This window comes from Aedes albopictus, chromosome 3 (genome assembly GCF_035046485.1).
Source record: "Aedes albopictus strain Foshan chromosome 3, AalbF5, whole genome shotgun sequence".
NCBI classification, from domain to species: Eukaryota; Metazoa; Arthropoda; class Insecta; order Diptera; family Culicidae; genus Aedes; species Aedes albopictus.
The window spans coordinates 410529034-410553446 of record NC_085138.1 but is presented as its reverse complement, the minus strand read 5'-3'; the positions used below and the strand labels follow the sequence as shown (position 1 = coordinate 410553446).

General features: G+C 42.5%; 1 protein-coding gene across 9 annotated transcripts in view; it reads left to right on the top strand.

Annotated features, from left to right (window-relative positions):
* Positions 1-24413, top strand: part of LOC109426385 (insulin-like growth factor 2 mRNA-binding protein 1) — a 274999-nt gene that overhangs the window by 195375 nt on the left and 55211 nt on the right. For 5 of the 9 annotated variants that reach the window (XM_029875597.2, XM_029875595.2, XM_062856254.1 and 2 more), the window contains one exon: positions 15350-15415. The exons of the other annotated variants lie outside the window; for them this stretch is intronic. In XM_029875597.2, the coding sequence (XP_029731457.1) occupies positions 15350-15415 (66 nt within the window). The remainder of the gene's footprint in view (positions 1-15349; positions 15416-24413) is intronic. 9 annotated transcript variants of the gene reach the window in all.

Below are 24413 nucleotides of genomic sequence, written 5' to 3'. Positions count from 1 at the left end.
CACTTAGGGGGTTTCTTGTAAGTTTTCATGGCGTTTCAAAGGATTTTAAGGTGTTTCCAAGAAACTTCATGAGGTTTCGAGAGACAGCTGTTCAGTGGGGATTTAGAAGAGTTTCGAGCTTTTGGGATATTTCGGGGGATTTCAAGGTGATTTCAACGCGTTTTTAGCCATTTCAGGGCGTTTCGGTAGCGTTTCATGGAGATTTCAAGAGTTCTCAAGGCGTTTGAAGTACTTTTGAGATTGTTTTTAGGGGCTTCAAATCTCGAGAATGTTTCAGAGGGTTTCACGGGGTTTCAGCTGCGTTTCGAGGTGTTTCTAGTAGTAGAGGTTAATGTGTTTCATAAAGGTTTCATTACGTTATATGGCGTAAACAGATTTTAAGGGGGCCTCCAGGCGTTTCAAGAGTCTACGAGGGATTTAGGGTCGTGTTGTGGCAGCTCAGAAGCTTTTCAGGAGCGTCTCAGGGTATTTAAGGGCGTTTCAGGGTTGAGCTAAGCCCTAAACTACCCTGGCGTTGCTTGGAATTGCACTGGAAGCTTCTCAAGGTCATGCTAAATCCTCTTAAAATTTGCTCTTGGAGTGCTATGATCCCCCCCCCCCCTCAAATGAATTCTTTTTTAAATGCCTCTGAAACCCCCTGAAGTCTCCAAGCATTTCAAAGGGTTTCAGGCGTTCCAAGGAGTTTCAGGATGGTTTCTGGGGTTTCCAAGGGTATTCAGAGCTACTCAGGAGCTTTAAGTGGGTTTTTGCAGTGTTTTACTGCGTTTCAAAGGGTTCCATGGAGATCTTAGGGCATTTCAGGAGTATCTCTGGGGGTTTCATGACATTTCAGCTCTCTTTGATCAGGCAACTGTTACTGGAGCTCCTGTGAAGCCCTCTGAAATTCCATTGGAATCTCTTTGAAATTATCTTGATCTCCTCCCAAGTAGCGTTTTAAATTTTGTTCGGCTCTATAAGAGATCTTCATAATCAATTCTATAAAACTTGCATTAAAACTGATTTATACATCAAAACCTCTTGATAACCTCTTTAAGAGCATCTTCCGGCTAAGTGGACCACTATCGAAGAGGTTTTGCAAACAACATTAAGAGTAGCAATAAAACTGTTTTAAGACCTAGTTGAAAAATTTCCCATTCTCGATAAGAGGTTATGATGCTTGTTGTCGTTTTTTTAACAAAAACTGTGACAGTTCAAGATGCAGAGAAGCTTCTTCGATGGCACGTAAAATTCAGGAGGATACATCATTCGTAAGCAGAAAGCGATAATTTCAAAGTGATATTTTACTAGTTATTATGATTCTAGGCTTATGCACATTCAATTTTACCGTGAATATTGGGGTTGCAGAAGCATAAATTAATGCGCTTCGAAAATGGTGAATATTATGATCTTAGAATGAAATAAATCAATTTGTTAATTTCGTAAAACTATTTCGAATTACAAGAAAACTCAGCTGAGAGAGTTTATTTAGGGAAAATTAACCATTTTCCTTTCACGACAGCTAATTCTTCAATATTGCGACGACCATAATTAGCGACAATAAAACGAAAGCAAGTTTACTTTTATGATGACCGCAACAAACCTAGCAGTGTCGTAGTTTCTGCTTTTCCACCAACAGATGTCGTTACTAATCGAACGGATTGCCATCTGTTGGGAGTTTGAACAGTTTTATTGTGGTAATAACGAATGCCAGAAGATTCACATATCGGAGAGTTTTGTTTACTTTTAAAATCTGGCTTTATGAATATCTTCAAGTATACTATAAAACAATTCATTAATGGTTTTCATAAAAGTAGTCATAGAGTTTTAGTTATTGCTGTAATAAAACCCTAATAAAAATCAAACAAAACCAATCAACAATGGAATTGTTACTTTGGTCTTTAAACGCCAGGAAACCCTCTGTAGCGCGCATGAAACTCCCTAAACACGTCTTGATACATTTCAAAACGCTCTCGAAACCCCCTGAAGTCTCCTGATCATTTAAAACTCCCTTATATTCTCTGGAAGCCCTAAAACGCCCCTAAAACCACACTGAAACTTTTGAAATATCTTGAGATGTCTTGAAACATCCCTGAAACCTCCTAAAACTTACAGAAAAGGGCAACATATATCAGTGTCTCCTAAAACTTCCAAGGAGCACTCTTAAGGTGAATATATAACGAAGCCGAGAGTTAGTTTGCGCTGAAAAGTTGATCGATTGGTCACCACCAGCGGGTCACCAATCGATCAACTTTTCAGCGCAAACCATCTTTTTGTTGCTCAAATTTGTGCTCTTGAAAATTGGAGGTGTGGCTTCGTTATATATTCACCTTAAGGTTGAAGGATTCGTCATTGATGTAATCGTCATCATTGAGAAAGCAAAAGCAGTTTTCTCGCTCAAAATTGAAAACTTCGCTTTGAAAATGTATTCATTGTACTGCATTCTCCACCCATAATATAGTGAATACATTTTCATAACAAATTTTCCAATTTTGAACGAGAAAACTGCTTTTGCATTTTCAATGATGACGATTACATCAATGACGAATACTTCAACCTGGGGGGGAGGGGGGAATTCAAAGGTGTTTCCAGACTTTTCTCGGAGTGTTTCATGAAATTTCAGAGGGGGGGCAACTGACAACTGATCAAAATGCTCTAGACACACGCAAGTGACGAAACACTCGTAGACTTGCCAATTCGTCCTGTATATAAGAGGTGCGATGCGAGGGCCGGTCAGACGTCAAACTCATTTTGACATCGATTTTGAGCTTGGATGCTTTTAGTTGGGTTTTGCCCCAACCAGTGAACATCCAACCATCGAGGCAGTCCATCTAACGAGCAGCCAACGAACGAATCGGCAGTGTATTACGTCAAAAGACCTATAAATTTACGTCATGAAATTGCTTACGTTTTGTGCAATAAATTTACGTCACGAGTAATTCGGATTTTCAAAGGGGATTTCAAAGAAACCTCTGGGTGTGCTGGGAGCTTCACAGGCTTCCAAGTGCACTTCTGGTAAATTTAAGGGAGCTTCACAGGTTTTCGGGTGAGCTTTAGAGGCGATTTCAGTAGCATTTTAAAGCGTTCCATGGTGGAACGCAGCATGTTTCAAACGGGTTCCATGAGATTTAAGGGGGCTTTACAGGCCAAGCCACAGGCTTTCGGGCTAGTATCTGGGATGTTTCAGTTGGGTTCCTCTTCATGAAACCCCCTGTAGCGCCCCAGAATCTAACCAACCCCCCCGTAAAAACTTATAGATACACCTCTGAAATCCATGGAGCACAATTGGAAGCCGTCAAGTCCCTCAATTCTTCCGTAAGCTAAAAAAAAACTCCTGGGGCTTCCTGAAACCGCTCAGGAACGCCTTAAATCGACTTTGCAACCGCACAAAATCTCTCGCCTGAGACTACCACTGAAACGCTCTGAAGTGCGAAACACCTGGAGACACCTTGAAACGACCCTGAGATCTCCTAAAACAGTGGTCACCAAAGTGCGGCCCGCCAGGGCCTTTTCTGCGGCCCGCAGAAGAATTTTTCAAATAAGCGACAAATAAGCCTCTCGAATTCGATTTTACCAAAACATAATAAAATACTACGTGTTGAAAAGTTTTGGCAGCTTGCAGTTTGAGAACATCTACTGATTCAAAAATAACTGAAAAAATTGAGAACGAGGTACTTCCATGTGTAGTTTTTGTCCTGTGCGTGAAGAAACATTTGCTGCACTACTACAACAGCGAATCAATGAGCAGATTTTAGCTAGCTTGAATAATCGACAGACATCAATACATCAATGATGCTAGCTGTCGATTGATTAAGCTAGCTAAAATGTGCTCATTGATTCGCTGTTGTAATAGTGCAGCAAATGTTTCTTCACGAGTTCTCATTCTCGACTGTAATGCAATACAAACACTAACTCAACTACTGTCAGCATCACCGTAGTCATCACCGCGTGTGTGTATACGCCTCCAGGCGCCTCCTTCCGCCTCTAGAGGACTAGTATCCATGAATGTACAAAAAAATAAACGTTTCTCTTATCATATCCACCAATTAACTCTGCCTAACATAAGAATGTTCCGATAAAATGACCTGCGGCTCGCCGCAATATTGAAAAAATCCGATTTGGCCCCCAAGGGCGTTTACGCTGAGAATCACTGTCCTAAAACATCAAAAGAACACATCTAAAAGCACCTTGAGATCCCATGAAATCTCAAGAAAACTTAAGGGACTTTATAGGCCTTCAGGTGAGCTCCAGAGGTGTTCTAACATATTTTAGGGCGTTTAATGGGGTTTCATAATGGCTTCAAGACGTTTCAGAACATACCGTAGGTTTCAAGGGGTTCAGAAACTTTCAGAGAAGCTTCAGGGGAGATCCTAAGAGGTTAAAAGCAGTTTTAAAGGGACTTTAACGTGTTTTAAATAGGTTATTGGGGATTTTAGGGGACTTCACAAGCTTTCAGGTGGGTTTCAGGGGGCTCCAAAGGTTTTCAGGTGAACTTCTGTGAACTTACATAGGAATTTCAGAGGCGTTTCAAAGCGTTCTGGGGCGTGTCAGTGTTTTTCAAAGGGGTTTCGGCAGAATTCAGAGCGGTGAGCCTTACGGGAGTTTCAGCAGAGTTCAGAGGAATTCCAAGGCGATTCATTGCGCTTCAGAGAGTTTCATAGAAGTTTTAGAGGGCATCACAGGCTTTCAAATGAGCTTCAGGGTGATTTCAAGACATTATGGAGGCGTTTCAATGCATTTCAAAGCGTTTTAGGTCAGTTGAGAAAGTTTCAGGAGGGTTTAGAGGGAGCTCCCGGGGTATTAGAAAGCTTCACAGGCCTTCAGGTGAGCTTTAAGGCGGTATCATGGGGTATCAGAGACGTTTCAAGGCGTTTAAAAGTGTGTCGGGAAAGTTTCAGTTCAGCATACATCCAGAGGAGCTCACAACAGTTTCAAGGGTATTTCAGTAGGTTTCAGAGAGTTTCCAAGAGGTTATTAGGAGTTAGGAGGCTTTACAAGCTTTCAGGTGAGCTTCAAGAGTGTTTCCAAGGATATCACAGGCTTTCGGGTGAGCCTCACGGGAGTTTCAGGGGGTTTCAGAGGCAGAGAGGCCAGATATACAGATTTTTCTGTACTACACAGATTTTTGACCTTCTATACAGACAAGATACAGAGTATAGAAAATACAGATTTTTGAAATGTGATACAAATTTCTCCAGATAACATAAAATTTGAAGTTATTTTCGATAAATTTAATGAAAACTTTATAAATTGCTGGTTTAAAGTATTTATGAAAATTTGTACTTTTTCACACATTTTTTAGAAAATAAATAAATAAATAAATATTTTTTTTAGAAATTAAAACAGCCAATAAGTAGTACATTTTTGTTAGTTTTTATTGAAATCTAGGACTTTCGGTGCCTGATATGCCCTCAAATATGGCGATACAGAAAAATCTGTATTGATACAGATTTTTGATAAAATAATCTGGCATCTCTGGAGGCTTTTAATTGTATTTCTAGGCGTATTGGGGTAGTTGAGAATGTTTGAGGAGGTTTAAGAGGGAGTCCTGGGGCGATAGGAAGCTTAGATTTTCAGGTGAGCGATCAGGTAGTATCGGGGGTATCGGAGGGTATCAGAGGCTTTTCGGTGTGTTTCAGGGTTCCCGGGACTTTTATGAATTTCACAGGCTTCCGAGAAATGACAATTTGTAAAGGGTTGATTCGGGAATATACATTTAAATAATGAACTGTGGAAAGCAGTATTTCGTATAGATGTCATAGCATATTGAAATCCAAACTACAACCCTTTTCTGCACACCGTGAAACTTTTTTCGAACCGATGTGCACCAAATGGAGAATTATCAATGGCGGTCGGTTCTGTGTGTCATAAAAATGGCACCTATAAGCTTGCTGGTGGACCCATCAACCGTCAACATTGGAAGCCTCGTCGAGCTGGCTGCCTCGAAATCGGAACAGAAAAATGAAGCAGAAAAACACGGTGGTCAAACATGCACTGAAGAGCCAAATGTCAACAAACATTTGTTATCAATAAATGATTCAAAGTATTTCCGGAGGAGCACTAGCGCGAAGAGTGTAAAATTTATTTTCATTCATAAAAACTCCGCTGCTTCGCGCCGGCCGACGTTTCGCCAACCGCACCGCACTCGCCGCCGCGCCGTTGACCTCGTCATCGTAGCAATCCATGACGACGACGACGACGACGCCTGAGCTTGGCACGGCTAACTTCGATCATCGCTGCACGTCTCTCTCGCATCCCGCGAGCGCTTGCTCGCTCCCGCCGAGGAAGTGTTATGCACTGAATTAGTACCGCAGCGATAGTAAGAAGAGTGCGTTGACAAACACGGCTAAAATCCGAGGAGAGAGGCGCTGTCGATCACCACCTACCATGCGTCCTCCTCCTTTAGTGAGGAGATTCGTTGCGACGATGCCCAACCAGTCAACCCGACATCCATTAACTTCGGCTGTCCCCCCCCCCCCCCTCGTTCTCTTGTTCAGCTCCACACGGACGCTGGCGCGGGGACCAGACTGCCCCACAAAAACATCAACATCGCATCTCTACTCTGGCGTTGCCTTCTCCTTCGTTCGCTTCATTTGGGATCATCTTTGGGGCGACCGCAATGCAGCATCCATCCGTCCGTCTGGGATTCGTCGTGCCGCCGCCACAGCTACAACAGTCCAGCGTAGTCTAACCTCAACCGCTTGAAGCTCGTTTGCTTCGCTGAAAAACTTGATCCCGCAACAGCAACAATAAAAGCAACAACATCAACATCGGAATGTGCGCCTCTCGCCTCCATGCGCGTCCGCCGTTGAGTCGGGGATCGTGTCTGATGTGTATCAGCTTCGTCGCGTCGTCCTCAGCGAAGTCCGCCGCCGCGTCGAAGACTTTCACATGCAACAGCATAAGGGCGCGGTGGCGGCGGCGGATCGGAGAGGTGCAATGCGCCAAAACAAGACGAAATGAGGGAATTCCAGGAAATGCGGTTTATGAATGCCCACCACAGTCCCGCCGGAAATGCTCGACAAGCGGAAAAATACCGGACGACCCAAACGAGCGCATGTTGGCGTGGCAGTGGATTTCGGCGGGTCAGAGCTGGCAACACTGGCGAGCGCGTTGTCGTTGTCGGCGCGCTTAAGTACTTGCGCGACTGTTTGTAAACAAAATCTGTACAGTGCGCTGATTGGAAGCGTGACAAGGTGACGGACGACGACGGATCGCGAGGAAACGAGTGCAGTGCAAGCCACTCTCTAATCACTCATTCAACTTACTACACGAAACGATGGACGACGAGAGTCGAGAATGCACCACCGATCGTCTTCCTATTAGCAGTGTGAAGTAAGGAAAACAACATCGGTCAATTTGTTTGCTGCGCAAGCACTGCTTCGTAAAACGTGACGAACTTCGAACCGACACTCACTCGCGACTCGATATTATGGCGTCGCGTCGTTCTGTTTTACGATGCACTTCGCTGGGGATGCACAATGGGGTTCAAGTGGTCAGCAGAACTGGAGGTCATTCCAAGTAACCAGCTCTCACACCACATTCCCCTAGGCAATTCATTCCAATGCGGAACTGTGTGTGAACGCCGTTGTACGAGTGGTTGATAAGTCAATCCAAATAAGTCGTCTAAATTCCTATGCGCAGTTGTACCGTGCCTAATACGCCATTGTAGAGCGCGGTCTAGTAGACCACCATGGCTGCCGCTCTGTGGCCTACTTTGATGGCTGGAGAAATGCATAAATTGTATGTAGGTACGACGAGGCGACTGCATTGACCGGTGAGAAACGATTTCGAAAATCGATTATTGCTTAGATCGAGATTAGAATTTCTGACTTAATTCATTGAGTAACTTATGTTTCGAAGAAGTCCTCGGTAGTTTTTCTGATTTTATTGAAGCATACCTAGTGAAACTTTTTGATACTTGATGCTTTTTAGATATAGATTTTAGAGGACTTTTACCGAAGTCTCGGTGAGAATTTCAGGCATAATAATGCCTGTGGATCATTCTGTCAAAAGGCTTACAGGGAAAATCGCCATTTGTTTAACAGTTAGTACTGACATTTTTGTTTTCTTTTGTTTTTCCCTGCATAATTCGTGCATAAGCCGAACAAGGAGTTCATTACTTAAAATGACAAGGAATTGCTTCTCATTTGAAGAGAGCTCTGATTGACTGATCGATATAAACATGACTAAAATCAAAAATGACTAAAAAAGATTCGTTGGATAATGTTCACATGAATGAGGTGAATTTTTGCAGCACTGTTCAAAGAGATTCAGAGAGATTTCAAGGAAGTTTCAGGGAATGTTAAGCAGGGTTTCAAGTCCCTTGGAACGCCTCTGAAACATGATGGAACGCTCCTGAAGTCCCCTGAAACACCCTCAGAAAGTTTATGAAGCCCCTTGAAACCCCCTAGAACGCTCTTGGAATTTCCTTCAACACTCTGAAACGCTTTTGAAAGCCCCTGTAACACTCCTGAAACCCCTGGAACACCCATGGGTCTCGCTTAACCCCCAATAATGCCTCTGAAACCCTCTGGAACTCCCTGAAATACCCCTTTACCAAACGACTTTACCCTCCGAATCCCTCTAGGACACCCCTGAAACGTCCCTTGAAACCGCTTGAGAACCAATGGAACGTTCCTGAAGCCCTCTGGAACACCCCTGCAACATCCCCGGAACAGCCTTGAAACCATATATGACAACTCCGGCCCCAAAGGGTTAAGGAATTTTAGAATTTAACTACAACAATTTTTGCTGATTTCCTAGCACAACCGAAGAGACGTAATCAAAATTCATGAAGAGATACCTGCATAATATATTATTGATTACTTACGTATCAAATTCTGGAAATAAATCCTGAAAAAAAGGTCTTCAAAAATTGCTGCAGAAATTCCTTATGAATTATTAGAATACTTTCTAGAGCATTTTCCGATAAAACGTTATGATAGGGGGTGAACATGATCTGCCTTCTGAGCATCTACTCCATTTTGATATTTCATTTTGAAAACAAGATTCTAAATCCACAGTTACTTAGTATTTTCACCAAATTACATGCTGGAGACTTCAACAAGGTACTTAAGCGACGAACTTGAATAGTCCGAAATGCTGACAGTAAAAGCTACGGCCAAATATGTTCAACCTTTTTTTTGATCAGTCAGTACGGGTGACACTGAGCCAAAACTGCGTACTAACTACATACTTGACGGGCTACAACTCGTAATGACGAGCCTAAACCTAATGAAGCAATCGCCTCCACTGTTTTCGGTCCTGAGCCAATCTCTTCCAGTTATCCTGAACGCTTGCCTGAACATTAAGTGACCGTAGATCCTCCTCAACTGCAAAACGCCAGCGTGTGCGTCTCCTACCGCGAAACCAACGGTCTCTTCCTGATTCTCTGCTATAGTTAAATATAGTTTTAGTTTATCGTTCCTCCGGCATACGAGCTACGTGCCCAGCCCACCACAGCCTACCGTGTTTAATTTGTTCGATTTGCACGGATTTTTTTTTTCACAGCCGTGTAAAAAATATCCATACACAATTTTTGTGAAACTCTCATTTTTTGCGTGTATTGTCCAGAAATAATGCTACTTTTTTGCACAGTTTTTCGAGTTTTTAATCATAAACTTCATTTGCACGGTACGCATCCCCCGTGCAAAAAAAAAAAGAATCGGATGTTATCCATCTCTTTATATACTTGGTACAATCGTAGTTCATGCGACGCCGCCAGATGCCGTCCCCCAGTTTATTGCCGAGTATTGTTTTAATCGTACACCACCTTGAAATGAATAAATAGATGATGTGTCTGCAAGTTGTACTTCCGAAATTTATCGAGAATCCGTCGCAAAGTAAAAAATCTGAATGTTGGATCAGCCCTCACAAAAATCCACCTGATGGTATGTGCCGATGAAGGACTGATCAATCGACACCAGCCTGTTAAATATTCGGACAAAAAAATCTCTGAATTGAGATGTGTCATTCCTCTGTAATTCGCGCAATCCAGTCGATGCCCTTTTTTCTATAGACGGAAAATAATGCGCTGTAAGAATTGATTCAACTGCTCACTACCGTGCTTGAGAAGGTTGCCCGGCAATTTGTCCTTTCCAGCAACCTCGTTGTTCTTCAGTTCTCTAATGGCTGCCTTGACCTCTTCTAGCTTTGGAGGTACAGAAAGGAAATCAGTTTGGCCCACAATACTGCCGCTAGGTGACGCTAGTGAGCATAGTAAAATAAGCATCTTACCAGCTCTATCTTGCGATCCCGATAAGTAGAACGTTGAAGCACAGAGAAACAGACGTAACACTTTGAACAAATTTCATTGAAAAACATCGTCACGAAAATGTTATCGCCCAATGCTAAACATACTGGCCGGGTTTGGCCGGGCCGCCACTAGAAACGTCAAACAGGAGCACAAACGATACCAGCGCCGCAAGTGGTCAATCGACCTTACTACCAAATATTTGAATCAACCGTTAAAAATGTGATCGATGAGAGGCGATGAGAGTGTGACGTCTGTTTCTCTGTGGATGAAGTCTTCGGCATAACTGCTCAAAAAGTCGTTGACTTAATCCTTCAGGACGCGCGCTGTTGTTAAAAAGTACAACACTTCGAAAAAAAAACCCGCTCGTCGTATACAGCGCGAGCGCAGTGCAGTTTCGGTTGCTTGATGGCGCGCGTCCTGAAAGGTTAATAAAGGCAAGCAGGTTCGTAATTATGCCAATAAGAGGCGCTAGTGAGCATGCGAGTCCTTTTCAAGTGATTTAGGTCTGGTTAACTTCATATACAACTGATTCAGGATTGGTTTGCTTCATATTCGAGTAGTTAAGGTCTGAATCGCTTCATATTTAAGTGATGCAGTGGGAAGTCGTTGACATAACAAAGACAAGAAGGTTCGTAATTCTGCAAATCGTTCAATCTACATTACAACCCATTTGACCTAACGACCCTTTTGGCCTAACAATATTTGGAGTAGACCGTGCCCTGCACTGCACTGAATTTCAAGAAAACTTTCTCAGCAAATCATGATTTTCAAAAACCAGATTTTTTGGTCTGTTCGTGAATCATTTTTAAATTTATGGGCAAATTGTTGTTCCTATCTGTATGTCGCTCAATTTGTAGCGTGCAGTGCAATGAGTCCCAAAAATTGTAAAATAAGTTCTCCGGTTAATGTTGAATGGCATTACAAGAAGCTACACATCTCAAACTGCATTCACCAACCGCAAACAAGAGACGGGTGATTACTTATCTCTTGAACAATGTCCAATACACGAGACCGAAATGTCGGGTTGTGTCAAACAAGCCATTCCAATAGAGCACATCAAGCCGCGGTTGCTAATATATTTTTATCGACTAAAATATTAACGCGCACTGAAACGGCAAAAACTAGCAATAGCCATTATCTCACAGAAATAATGATTAAAACAATCAAAGATTCTTCCGGGATTTCTTCTAAGATTCCTAAAGAGGTTCCGTCTGGGATATTATCAAAAGCTCTTGCCAGGATTTTCAAGGATTCTTCCAGAGATAGTTTCGAGATTTCTCCAGTATTACTCTTTCTAGGAAAGAGTTCCCAAAGAATCCCAGAAAAAGTTTCCGGAGGAATCCACAAAAGAGTTCCGGAAGAAAAACCAGAAGCAATTCCTGGCAGAGATCCAGAAAAAGTTCGCGGAGGAATCCCTGAATAGTACCCGTTAGAATCGCGGAAGGAAATCTTGAACCATTACCAGCAGTAGTTCCTGAAAAAAATCCGGAAGGAGTTCCTGGAGGGATCCCAGAGAAGATTTTAGACTAATACTGAAAGAAGTTCCCGTCAGACTTCTAGTAGGATTCATGGAAGAATGGCAGAAAGAATTCCTGGAGAAATTCTTGAAGAAACTGCAGGGGGAATCTCGCAAAGAATTCCTGGAAAGAATCTCTGACGAAGTTTTGGAAGGAGTTTCTAAAGGATTCTCGGAAAAAAATCCTGAAGTAATCCCCGAAAGAACTCCTAATCTTGGGTGAAATTGCTGGAATTTCCAGGGATACTTTTTGGAACTTCAACAAAACTTCTAAGGACATTCCAAAAGAGACTATTGGGATAGTATCGGATGGAATTCCTGAAGGATTGGCGGAAGTTATTGAAAAATCTCAGAAGAAATCTCTTGAAGAAAATGACAGATAAATTTCCTGGAGGAGTCTCAGGAAAACCCGCTGGGGTCCTAGAAAGAGTTTCTGCAAGGATTGCGGAATTCATTTGTAGGGAAATTTCGGAAGAAATTTCGAAGGAATCTAGGAACTCCTGAAATAATCTCACTGTGTATTCCTTAAGAAATCCTAGAAAGGATATCTGGATGAATCCCGGTAGAATTCCTCGAGGGATCCTGGTAAGAGCTCTGCATAATATCCCAGACGGAACCTCTTTGAGAATCTCAAAAGAAACTCCTGGAAAACCCCCCAAAGGAACTTGAGGAATCTGGGAATCCCTGGAGAAACTCTTGTAAAGTTCTGAAACAAATTTGTAGAGAAAGCGCAAAGGATTTCTTGAAGGTATCCTGTGGATCCCATCAGGACCTCCTGGAGAGGTGCCATCGCGTCGTCATAGAGGCACGCTCGTGAACCCAACCATTTGAATATAATCGATTGATTGATTGATTTGTCTTTATTTGAGAGAGAATATAATCGAATCATTCATAAACAGCTGGCAAAATTTGTTTGAGCCCGAATGCTGACGATTTTTTTCATGTCCGAATCGTAAACAACAAGGCCACAAAACGTCAAATGCTTAAAAAAATTATCAACCGCGGCTTGCAGTGCCCTATACTATATACTGAGCAAGCGAGAAAGCCGTAGGGCACTGCATGAAATTCTCTTCTTTTCTTTCACTCTTACATAAATTTTGTAAACAACAAAGCCAAGAAACGTCAAAATCCCAGCGGGGCAGCATGGACGTCAACAACGAATAGATGTGCCGTAGTCCACATGAATTTGACATGTTTGGGAAATTTACACTTTTGGGCACTCTGACAGATCTGGGATGTGCACAATATTTGCGAATTAGTCATTACCATAAGTTATTACTTAAGTAAAACGTGTAAAACTAGCAAAAGGCTATCAAAATTTTAGCGGCAATCGTTCGAAATTACCCGACAACGCGGAGATAGCAAATAAATCAGTAATGTGTAATGAATCAATTTTCAGCATAAACAATTTTGAACGTGTTTTCGTTGTGAGCTACGGGGATTTTGCCTTTCGTTGCACCCCTCCCCCCCCCCCCTGCAAAATCCCATACAAGATCAAAACAATGTAGTGCCCTTTACTATACACTGAGAAAGCCACAGCAGTCTAATTAGCCAGTGCACTCTTTGATACTGTCTTTCCCATAAAAAAAAATGACGTTTGTTGAGGTCTCCGTTTACAAAAATGCTGCTCAGGCTGATATTTATTGTATAATCTGAATGAAAATAATCAAATGCAAGTTACTTTCAGAAAACCAAGGCTTACTGTTTACCTTTTTTAGCGACCGATCGTCGTTATGGCAAGCGTGGAAAGATGGATAGTAGCTAGGATAGGAAGTGACAACAGAAATTCGCCTGCCTTGTTATTTTTTCGTTTGATTTTGTTTAAGAGGGAAATCCAGTGCTGCCACTTTACTTTAATCCAAATCTGTCACACAATTTAAACTAAATGATTGAAATTTTAATACATATTTCGCGCCGTAAATCACTATTTAAAATTGGAATAACATAACTTGCAAGTAAAATTGCTTTTAAATGAAAAATGATTTCATTTATAGTGAAATATATCAAAAAGTCAATTGATTTTGTACCAAATCAATGAATTCTATCAATGTTCAGACATGCAAGTCACTTTATGTAGATTCACATTTGAATGCTGACATCTCTCTCTCTCTCTCTTCTTGGCGTAACGTCCTCATTGGGACAAAGCCTGCTTCTCAGCTTAGTGTTCTATGAGCACTTCCACAGTTATTAACTGAGAGCTTCCTCTGCCAATGACCATTTTGCATGCGTATATCGTGTGGCAGGCACGAAGATACTCTATGCCCAAGGAAGTCAAGGAAATTTCCTTTTACGAAAAGATCCTGGACCGACCGGGAATCGAATCCGTCACCCTCAGCATGGTCATGCTGAATACCCGTGCGTTTACCGCCTCGGCTATATGGGCCCTAATGCTGACATATTTGAGTCGATTGAACTTAAATAGAAAAATACAATGATTTTGAATATTGGTATCACATGCTAAACCTGCAAACTAGCAACACGGCTAAACCAACAACAAAGCGATCTGATCGCAGCAAACGGATATCATTTTCGACCAATCAGCGACTGGTCTCCGTTTGACAGCAAAATGGTCTCAAATCGACTGACTACGTGACGCATCCTTATCCTAGGATAGTAGAAGCTTCAGATGACAAATCTTTAGAGTACATCCATAAATAATTGCTAAATTTGCATCTTTTGACAGATACGTATTTCGACCTCAACTGTAAGGTCGTCTTCAGTGTCTTGTACTTGACTCGACTGTTGGAAATACATTTTGCTAGTACATTCTTCGGCACATTTTCGGGAAGAAACTCGATAAAGTCTCCACCGCTTGCTTCACCGTCAGAATGACAGTTCTACTTGCATACAATTGAATCTGGGTAGGCAGCGGTTGGCGCCATAGCACTGTAGTGAATAGCTTAAACGCACGTGTCCCTTATTTCACCGGTAATCTACGAATGGAGACCCACACAACACCCATCAAACATTCTGGAATTATCTTATTTCGCTCACTTTCGTTCTTGGAAAAGCTTGTGAAAACGAAAGCCCCACCAACAAACAACACTAGCGAACACCGAGCAACTCGAATCGAATAGGCTCAAGTCCCGCCTGCTCCATAAGTCTGCTGCGGCGGTACGAGACACGGCGATGCGATGGTCCACCACCCGAAAGCGGACACCGAAAATATGCAGAAAACCGTTAGAAATGTGAATCGCGTCCCGTCTGGACTGGACGACTGCAGAGTCGTCGGTTGGTTGGTCGGTGTTATCGCGAGCGATATGTGCACCTATAGGGACTATCTACATATAAAATACGTAAACTTGGAAGGGAACATTTTACACGAATTCTGCGAACTGTATATGCGCTTTGTAAGGGCAATCAAAATGGTGTCGATGAAATATTCGAAGTGCTACTTCCACCTTTCAATCACCTCACATTCGTCCGTTAAAAGACTTCCGTCCATAACATCAGTCTGAAAGTCTTAAATCATGGGCTACTAGAACATTCACACCTCCTATGATGGTCATGACTTCATATACGTTTACAATCTGATACCCATAAAATTCCTTGAAATTTGTATGCTAATCATTTTCCACAACTCTTTTCTTCCTTTCCAGGTATGATTACGCGACAGCATACAATGAGGTGTACAGTGTGGATGACTTAGAGCAGCCGACAGTGAGGTAACTAAATCATGGAATATCGCTATTCTCCATAGAGTGCAGCATTTTCATTAGATGTCGAAATTTCATCGTCATATCATTGATGAACAACACCCTTTGAGGTTGTAAAACAGTTCGTCAGAGCATCAAAACAAAACATAATGATCTTCGATTTGAGAATTTACCATTTCAACCACTCTCCCCCATACGTCACACTTTTGTATGGGGTCTGTTAAAAAGTTTTATGGGTCGTCATCTTTTGAAGATTACCTGTCCCTCGAAGCGCGATTTAATTTATAGATGATCCCTTATCATAAAAATTTTACTTTTTTAATAGTAAATGCCTCCAAAATTCAAATTTAGTTCGACAGCGATTTTTCATTTAGGCCTAACTGATATTTTCGAGTTCTGTTCATCGATCCTCTCCTTGTATTATCATAGAATGTGTATTGAGTTTTCCAAAGATTTTTTGGTTGAAATGCGAAGAAGACGACTACATGTTGCTATTGAAACAAAAAGAATAATCATTTTGTTCGTTTTGATCAAGTTATTTGTGAAAAAAAGAGTCGACGAAGAGAAATGGATCAAGTCAGTTAGGCCCTTATGAAAAATCATTGTCGAGTTTCTATTCAATCTGTTTAATTACTATTTACAATCGTGGTACAGTATGCGGCAGGAAAAAATGCGAAAGTGTTTTTCAACTTCAAACCTCATTTTCGTCCATTTGACATTAACCAATCTATGTTTCAACGTTCCATGATCTATAATAGGCTAGTTTTCTGAAAAGTTAATTAAAACATTTCCCATTTTGGTCACTAACCTCTACAGGGCGGCGCATGAAGATGAAGACAACCAGAATTTTCAAACCGCAGAAAATCGCACAGGTCGCTAAATTTCGCATCTGATAAAACAAAATTTTTGATTTTCTCTACAATGTCATCAAATATATGTACTTATTTCATCTGGTATGTGAAACTACATGGCTCTGGATCAGTGTGGTCTGGCTGTTCATCGAATTTGAGCTAATTTTGTTACTGTTATAGTCATTTTGTTTAATGACCATTGGGCGCGCAGTTTATTGATATGCGCTTATTAGGCCTACATTATCACATGTTAAACATCAAATGTGTTCATTTTTATTTTTCAGTGCTAGAATATAGACATTGACTGATACACTGTCATGAAAAAATAGTCATTTATATCCCATATTTAGCGTGTAATAGTGCCTTGAACTTTTCGCATTTTTTCCTGCCGCACCCTGTATAGTTAGTTAGCGCGCCCATCTGTCCATGGTTTTCGAGACTTTGCGGAGTAACTTTTTTAATACGTTAATTCTAATTAATATTTAAGCTACAAAATTGTTATACGTACGACTGAACACAATCGCCGGAACAAAACTCCATTAATCCAAAAAGATGCGCGCCCAAATCATTGCGCCACAATTCCCCAGAAGTTCGATTCGATCTCCGCGCCCGGCCGGCAGACGGCCATTTAAATGCATTTCCCGACGACCGAGATCATCGTGCAACCTACTTTGGGCACTGATCGCGTCGTCGGTACCTCCACTTCACAGCGCACCGTTGTCACCTCGTCTTCCGCCACCACCGCCGCCACCGAAACAACCGCGCGCATTGGAGGACAACAACATATTTCCATCGATTCCTCTCCGCACGGATATTTGTTTACAACTTGCCAGAGTCTTTGTCATGTTGCGCCGCTGACCCCACCAACCACATCATGCATGCATGCTGCACTGCATAGCATCGATCGCATCATGCCGTCGTCGCGTCGTAAACAGAGCTTGGTCCCGTAAGGGGAGGGAAGGGGGGTTTGATCTTTGAAAAAAGCTCGCTTCTCGTCTGCCTCTTCAAATCTCACGGCGCGAATTGTTGTCGTGGTCGCGTCCGCTCCAGGCCTACTCTCATATGCTCTCGCCACCGCGCCGTTTGTTCTTCGAGGTTCTTCGTTGTCCGAAGTTGATCTCAGTTGGCGTCGTCGTTACCTACCATGGTCCATGATCCAGTCTTATTCCACAGGGCTAGTAACCGTTTTGGTTATTTTCGATGTATGAAAGTGGTCAGGAACTCTTTGTGGAACATGCAGAAAATTTATAGGAATTCAGTAATTCTGACACCATTGTTTATTTCCATTCGTAGGGTAGAAATCTTCTTCGTCATATGCGCTAATTCCCGTCACACCGAATTGTTCTCCATCACCGTTCCATTTTCACTTCGCCAGACTTATTTGTTAGACCAACATTCAATGCACACCATACACAAGCTCTAATGCACTTCAAAATTGGATTTCACTGATGCAGAATGCAGCAAAAGCTATTCAATTACTTAGGTGAAACATCAAGAAATCCCATTGCAATTTTGCATACAAACTTTAGCGGCACAAATCTGTCGAACAAAAAATCGAACCAAGCCGCACTTGTTTATCCTGGCTTTGCTCACTTGCAAAAAGAGGTAGCTTCTCTTGAAAACGTGAATAGGTGGCCAAGTCGGCCATTGTGGCAGCCATATTTGTATTCTCTGATTGATTCTCCTTGAATAAATCACTTTTTTCCCGTCTGTAGGGAGGATGTGCGTGGTTTTTCTACATACGAAAAATCGTATTTCACTACCACAGAGAAAGATTTCTTCGTTGCACTGTGATGGCGCATTATGATCTGGTGGCCAAAAATATTAATTGAAATATGTTGGTCGTTATTCCATCTCAATTTAAAACATTATGCTCAATCATTCTTCAAATAGGGAATCGCGCCACTTGGGCGGTGGCTTCTATTTTCGTCTGTTTCCCACTATAACTCAGTCAAATTTGAACCAATTGACACAATTTTTGGAATGCAGTGAGATAAGTATAGTATCTACCCGTGTACAACATTTCAAGTCAATTGGATCAAAATTCATTGAGTTATAGTGGAAAACAGACGAATATAGAAGCCACCGCCCAAGTAGCGCGATACCCTACATGAGTTGATTTGGATTGCGAAGAATCTGACCGACGGTTACGCTCAAATCATAATAATTTTGACCATCCTATATGTACCATAGTGTCAAATTCAAGGTGTACATATCGGAAATTGAATTCAGGTTGTGCTAGACGAGGACTAGACGAAAACAGAATTCGAGGGATAATTGTTAAATCTTAGGGGCTGTTTATAAACCACGTAGATTTAATTTAAGCCATCTCAGACCTCTCCCGTCCCCCCTCGTAGGGTTTTGTCCATACAAAAAAAAAAAATGAATTTGTATGGAGCGTAGATTTTGACCAGAAGAAGCGTTCTACGCGCAGTTAGAGCAAACATACGATGGTTGCTCGCCACGTGACGTGAAAATCGTTGTCGGCGACATGAACGCGCAGGTAGGAAGGGAGGAAATGTACAGACCGGTAATCGGGCGAAACAGCCTGCACGCCGTATCGAATGATAACGACCAGCGATGCGTAAACTTTGCAGCCTCCCGTGGTCCCGTTCGGACTACCAAGCACCTTCTTCCCCCGCAAAGATATCCACAAAGCCACCTGGAGATCACCCGACCACCTAACAGAAAACCAAATCGACCACGTTCTAATCCACGGTAAATTCTTCTCGGATATAACCAATGTCCGCACATACCGCAGTGCGAATATAGATTCGGATCACCACTGTAGTCGCTTTCGACAGTTTTCACCACGCGTCGAAGTCGAACGCCGCGGCTCAACATCGAGCAACTTCGTAACGTAGAAGTGGCTCAAGACTACGCGCAGCAGTTAGCAGTGGCCCTACCAACGGAAGAGCAGCTTGGCGCAGCTACACTTGAAGATGGCTGGAGGGACATCCGATCCGCCATAGGTAGTACCTCGGCTACAGCACTAGACTTCGCGACTCCGAATCACAGAAACGACTGGTACGACGGCGAATGTGAACAGTTGTGTGAACGAGAAGAATGCAGCATGGGCGAGAATGCTGCAACACCGTACAAGAGCGAATGAGGCACGTTACAAACAGGCGCGGAACAGGCAGAACTCAGTCTTCCGGATGAAGAAGCACCAGCAGGAAGAACGAGATCGCGAAGCGATGGAAGAGCTGTACCGCGCTAAGGACACACGAAAGTTCTACGAGAAGCCGAACCGCTCGCGCAGAGGCTTTGTGCCACAAGCCGACATGTGCCGAGATAATCACGGGAATATTCTCACGAGCGAGCGTAAGGTGGTCGAGAGGTGGCGCCAGCATTACCGTTTGCAAGAGAGTTCGTGGGGCAATATCAGGCTGGATTCATGGGTGAACGCGCTACAACGGACCAGATGTTCGCCATCCGCCAGGTGTTGCAGCAATGCCGCGAATACAACGCGCCCACACATCACTTGTTCATCGATTTCAAATCGGCGTATGATACAATCGATCGAGAACAGCTATGGCAGATTATGCACGAATACGGATTCCCTGATAAACTGACACGGTTGATCAAGGCGACGATGGATCGAGTGATGTGCGTAGTTCGAGTATCAGGGACGCTCTCGAGTCCCTTCGAATCTCGCAGAGGGTTACGGCAAGGTGATGGTCTTTCGTGCTTGCTGTTCAACATTGCTTTAGAGGGTGTAATTAGGAGAGCGGGGATAAACACGAGTGGAACGGTTTTCACGAAGTCAGTTTAGCTGCTTGGTTTAGCTGATGATATTGATATTATTGCTCGTAAATTTGAGACGATGGCGGAAACGTACATCCGACTAAAGAGTGAAGCCAGACGAATCGGATTAGTCATTAATGTGTCGAAGACAAAGTACATGATGGCAAAGGGCTCCAGGGAGGAATCACCGCGCCCGCCACCCCGAATTTATATCGACGGTGATGAAATCGATGCGGTTGAAGAATTCGTGTACTTGGGCTCACTGGTGACCGCCGACAACGACACCAGCAGAGAAATTCAGAGGCGCATTGTGGCAGGAAATCGTGCTTACTTTGGACTCCGCAGAACTCTACGATCGAATAAAGTTCGCCGTAACACGAAGTTAACCATCTACAAAACGCTGATTAGACCGGTCGTCCTCTATGGGCACGAAACGTGGACCCTACGTGCAGAGGACCAACGCACCCTTGGAGCTTTCGAACGGAAGGTGTTGCGTACCATCTACGGCGGAGTGCAGATGGAAGACGGGACTTGGAGAAGGCGAATGAACCACGAGCTGCATCAGCTGCTGAGAGAACCAACCATCGTCCATACCGCGAAAATCGGGAGGCTACGGTGGGCGGGTCACGTCATCAGGATATCGGATAGCAACCCGACTAAAATGGTTCTCGAGAGTCATCCGACTGGTACAAGAAGACGTGGAGCGCAGCGAGCTTGGTGGGTCGACCAAGTGGAGGACGATCTGCGGACCCTAGAGTGCGGAACTGGAGACAAACAGCCATGGACCGAGTGGAATGGAGACGGCTACTATGTACAGCAGAGGCCACCCCGGCCTTAGTCTGATCGGTAAGGTAAGTAACAAACTGGCCATGAGGCGTTTGGCAAGGTGCAAAAATAAATTCGAGCTATATTGATCGGTAAGCACCGACCGATAGACGGGAATTAGATAAAAACTTCGCATGACCAATGTCAATCGAACCCGAATGGAGTGGACAAAATTGTCAACAAACCAGTTCGCAGATTGCACCATGATGCTCGCGAGGAGTCATCAACCGGTACAACAACGACCACCACGTCACCGACCGTGTCCTTCGCGAGCGTTGGGGTAAACAACGTCGGAAAGTTCAGCCACTTTTGACGAACTTGTTTTGATGCTCCATCTGTTTGTGTTTTTAAACAATTCCATTTCCAGTTCAGCTCCCATAGCATTGATATGATGATTGTGATACTAAAAGTTTAACCCTGTTAGACATTTTTTTTTACATTTTCAATACACGATACAGTTTACATGATCCAACAAATGTTACCATAATTAATCAGTTGTCTTTCATTCACTTGATTTCTGGCCACAACTACCTTAACCATTTGAAGGTGGAATTTTTCCAAGCGTTATTTTCTAGTTCTTTTTGCGTATTTCTGTAGTTTCTGTATTTCTGTAGTGCTTAACAGCTTAAAATATGATGCTGAATATTTTTTTCTTGATATCCTATGTCATTCAAACTATTCTTGAGTTCTGATCCCAAATTCTAGTAACGGTAACTTCTTTCATTATACAAAGCTATCATATGTAATCTATCATGTCTAGTAAATCTACTGAATGTTTAATGGACATCATCACCACAGCTGGGATCATCCAAACTATTATGATGTTTGAAATCTAGCATCTACAGCAATTGAAGTTCCTGTTTTGGCCATTTAGAGTTATTTTGCATAATCTATCATACTAACTGAATCTCACAGAATATAAGACTCTCTCAGATACTATGACATAGCATCGGGATATTCAGAATCATACACACTGTGCTGTAATATATTACGTGAAGTCTACCGAAAGTATTGGAGTCTACACAGCCACAATAACATCTTTTGCTGTTTTGAGCTACAAAACATTACCAACCGTAATGATTGAATCTAATTCATTTATTTAGCGTTAATAACAATTATAATAAAACTAGCTGTACCCGGCAAACTTTGTCTTGCCTACTGCGTTTTTTGACGTTTCAAGTCCCTATCCAAGCCCAAGTCCCCGTTCAAAATGTTTGAAAACCCGATTTTCAAAGACTCTCATTTTCCCATGTTTTTTGGATCATAAACCTTCATTGAGTGAAAACTAACAGAACAAAACTTAGACGACCCAAATCGGACCATCCGTTCGCAAGTTATGCGCGGTCCCACGTATGCCACTGCATTTATATATATACTGCATAAATACTTAATCAACAATTCTACACCACAATACTCGGTTCGTGGTTGCAATCCTCAATCCTTGGCCGAGTCGCACATTTGCCAGATCGTCTGCACCTGGGCCGTCCACCTTACGCGCTGCCGTCCAGGACTTCTTGTACCGTCCGGATCTTATGCGAACACCAACTTTGCAGGGTTGTTGTCCGGCATTCTCATAACATACCCTGGCCATCGCATCCTTCCAGCTTTTGCCATCTTCTGGATGTCGTGGAATACAACGAGCTCGTGATTCATTCTTGGCTGCCACTCACCTTGAGTGCTTGCATGTCCTTCTCGAGTCCAGTTCTCGTGCCCATAGAGAAGCATCAATCTAATCAGTGTTTTGTACATATGGTACATTTTGTGCGAGGGTGAATCTTTTTCCGTCCGCAGATGCGTGTAGAGCCCATGGTAGGCCCGACTTTCACTGATGATGCGACTTCGTATTTCACGGCTAACGTTGTTGTTTGCCGTCAACAAGAACCCGAGGTATACGAAGCACTCGACCACCTCAAAAGTGTCCCTGTCTATCGTAACCCAGTCCCTGCCTGCATTCGAACAAAGTGCCCACTGGGGTTGGTTACCCGATCTTCCCTAAGGTTGCTCGTATTCCGGCTGGTGCCACGCGGAGGTAGGAATCGAAATTGCATGGCAAGAGGCTGAAGGGCCGCATTGGCAGCCTTTACCGTGATGGTATCTCCTGGAATCTCGATGCAATCATGAGCGAAGAATCATGAATGATAAAAAAAATCATGCGATAAAGATAGAGCATGGGACCATTTGGGAACGGAGTCGTACTTTGGGCACTTTCCGCTAAAACTTAAGTCTATTTTATACCATACCAATTGACTTCAGTTTCTGTACATGGCTGGATACTAGGATTATGTAACACTATTTAACGTAGTGGCAAAAGCTATTATCACAAGTGTAGACCTGAAGCTATGATGTCCGGAGTAGTTTGATTGATCAGGAGTATCTCAAAAGTATCTAAGAATGACTCATGAAATGCCGGGGGGATAACAGGTTACACTCAAATGTGTAATGATACAGTTCATTGTGAGAAAAACTGCTGTTACTGTCAAGAGCTAAACTTCAGGACAGTTTAGACAACTCTGAATGTCCCAAAGATTTATAATAATATCGAGTAGACTTTAGGTTGGTCCAGTAACCGTGGTTGGTTATGTAACGTTACTCAGTATATCAGATATGGCTACTGTTACAAGTGTGGACCTGAAGTTCTGAACTCCAAGGTAGTTTGACTAACCTGGAATATCCCTATGGTGTCTCGAAATGACATAATAAATTTCATGAGCTTCCCAGATCCCAGCATATTATGCAATGCTATAATTTATGGCGAAACACATAAAAATTTTCTTGTTGATTTGAAGGACTTCATTACAGAACAATTTCGATAACCCTGATTGTCCCAAAGGTTTATAATAATTTCTAGTAGACTTCAGAGTAATCACGGCTGATTATGCATCGTTACTCAGTATAACAGATATGGCTGTTGTTACGAGTGTAGACTTGAAGTTCTTAACTCCAGGGTAGTTTGGCTGGCCTGGAATATTCTTATAGTGTCCATAAATGACGATATAAGCTCCAAGAGCTTCACGGATCCCAGTAGATTATGCAATGCTACTATTTAAAGCAAAAATATATAAAATGATGATTGTTTATATAAAGGGCTTCACTATAGGACAGTTAAGAGTACCGTAATCCGGGGTAACATTGATCAGAATTTTCGATCTTTCTTGAATAATTCTCTTGTTAAAACAAATGTTACTTGTTTTATATTTTTGAAACAAGTACTGGCCCTCTGATTATGTGTTAAGCTACTCGAAAAAGTATAGTAAAACTTTTAAACATATTTAACCCTTATGTGGCCGGCAGGGTACCCGGGTACCCAGCACCCATTTAAAATATACGGTGTAGAAAAAAGCAAAAAGTTTGCCGGCCACATAACGGTTAAATAGGCTTTTCATTCTAATTTTTAATTTTGCTGATTTGGGGTAACATTGATCATGTCAGTGGTCAATGTTCGTTCGTGTTGAAAACACCCTTCTTACTAAATTCGGGGTCGCTGATTTCGAATATGTTGTCCAAATGCTTACATGTTATGTACTTTTTGAGTTATTTTAAAATTAAAATCCTACAAACCTCAAATAACGCCTAAAGGTAGGCAA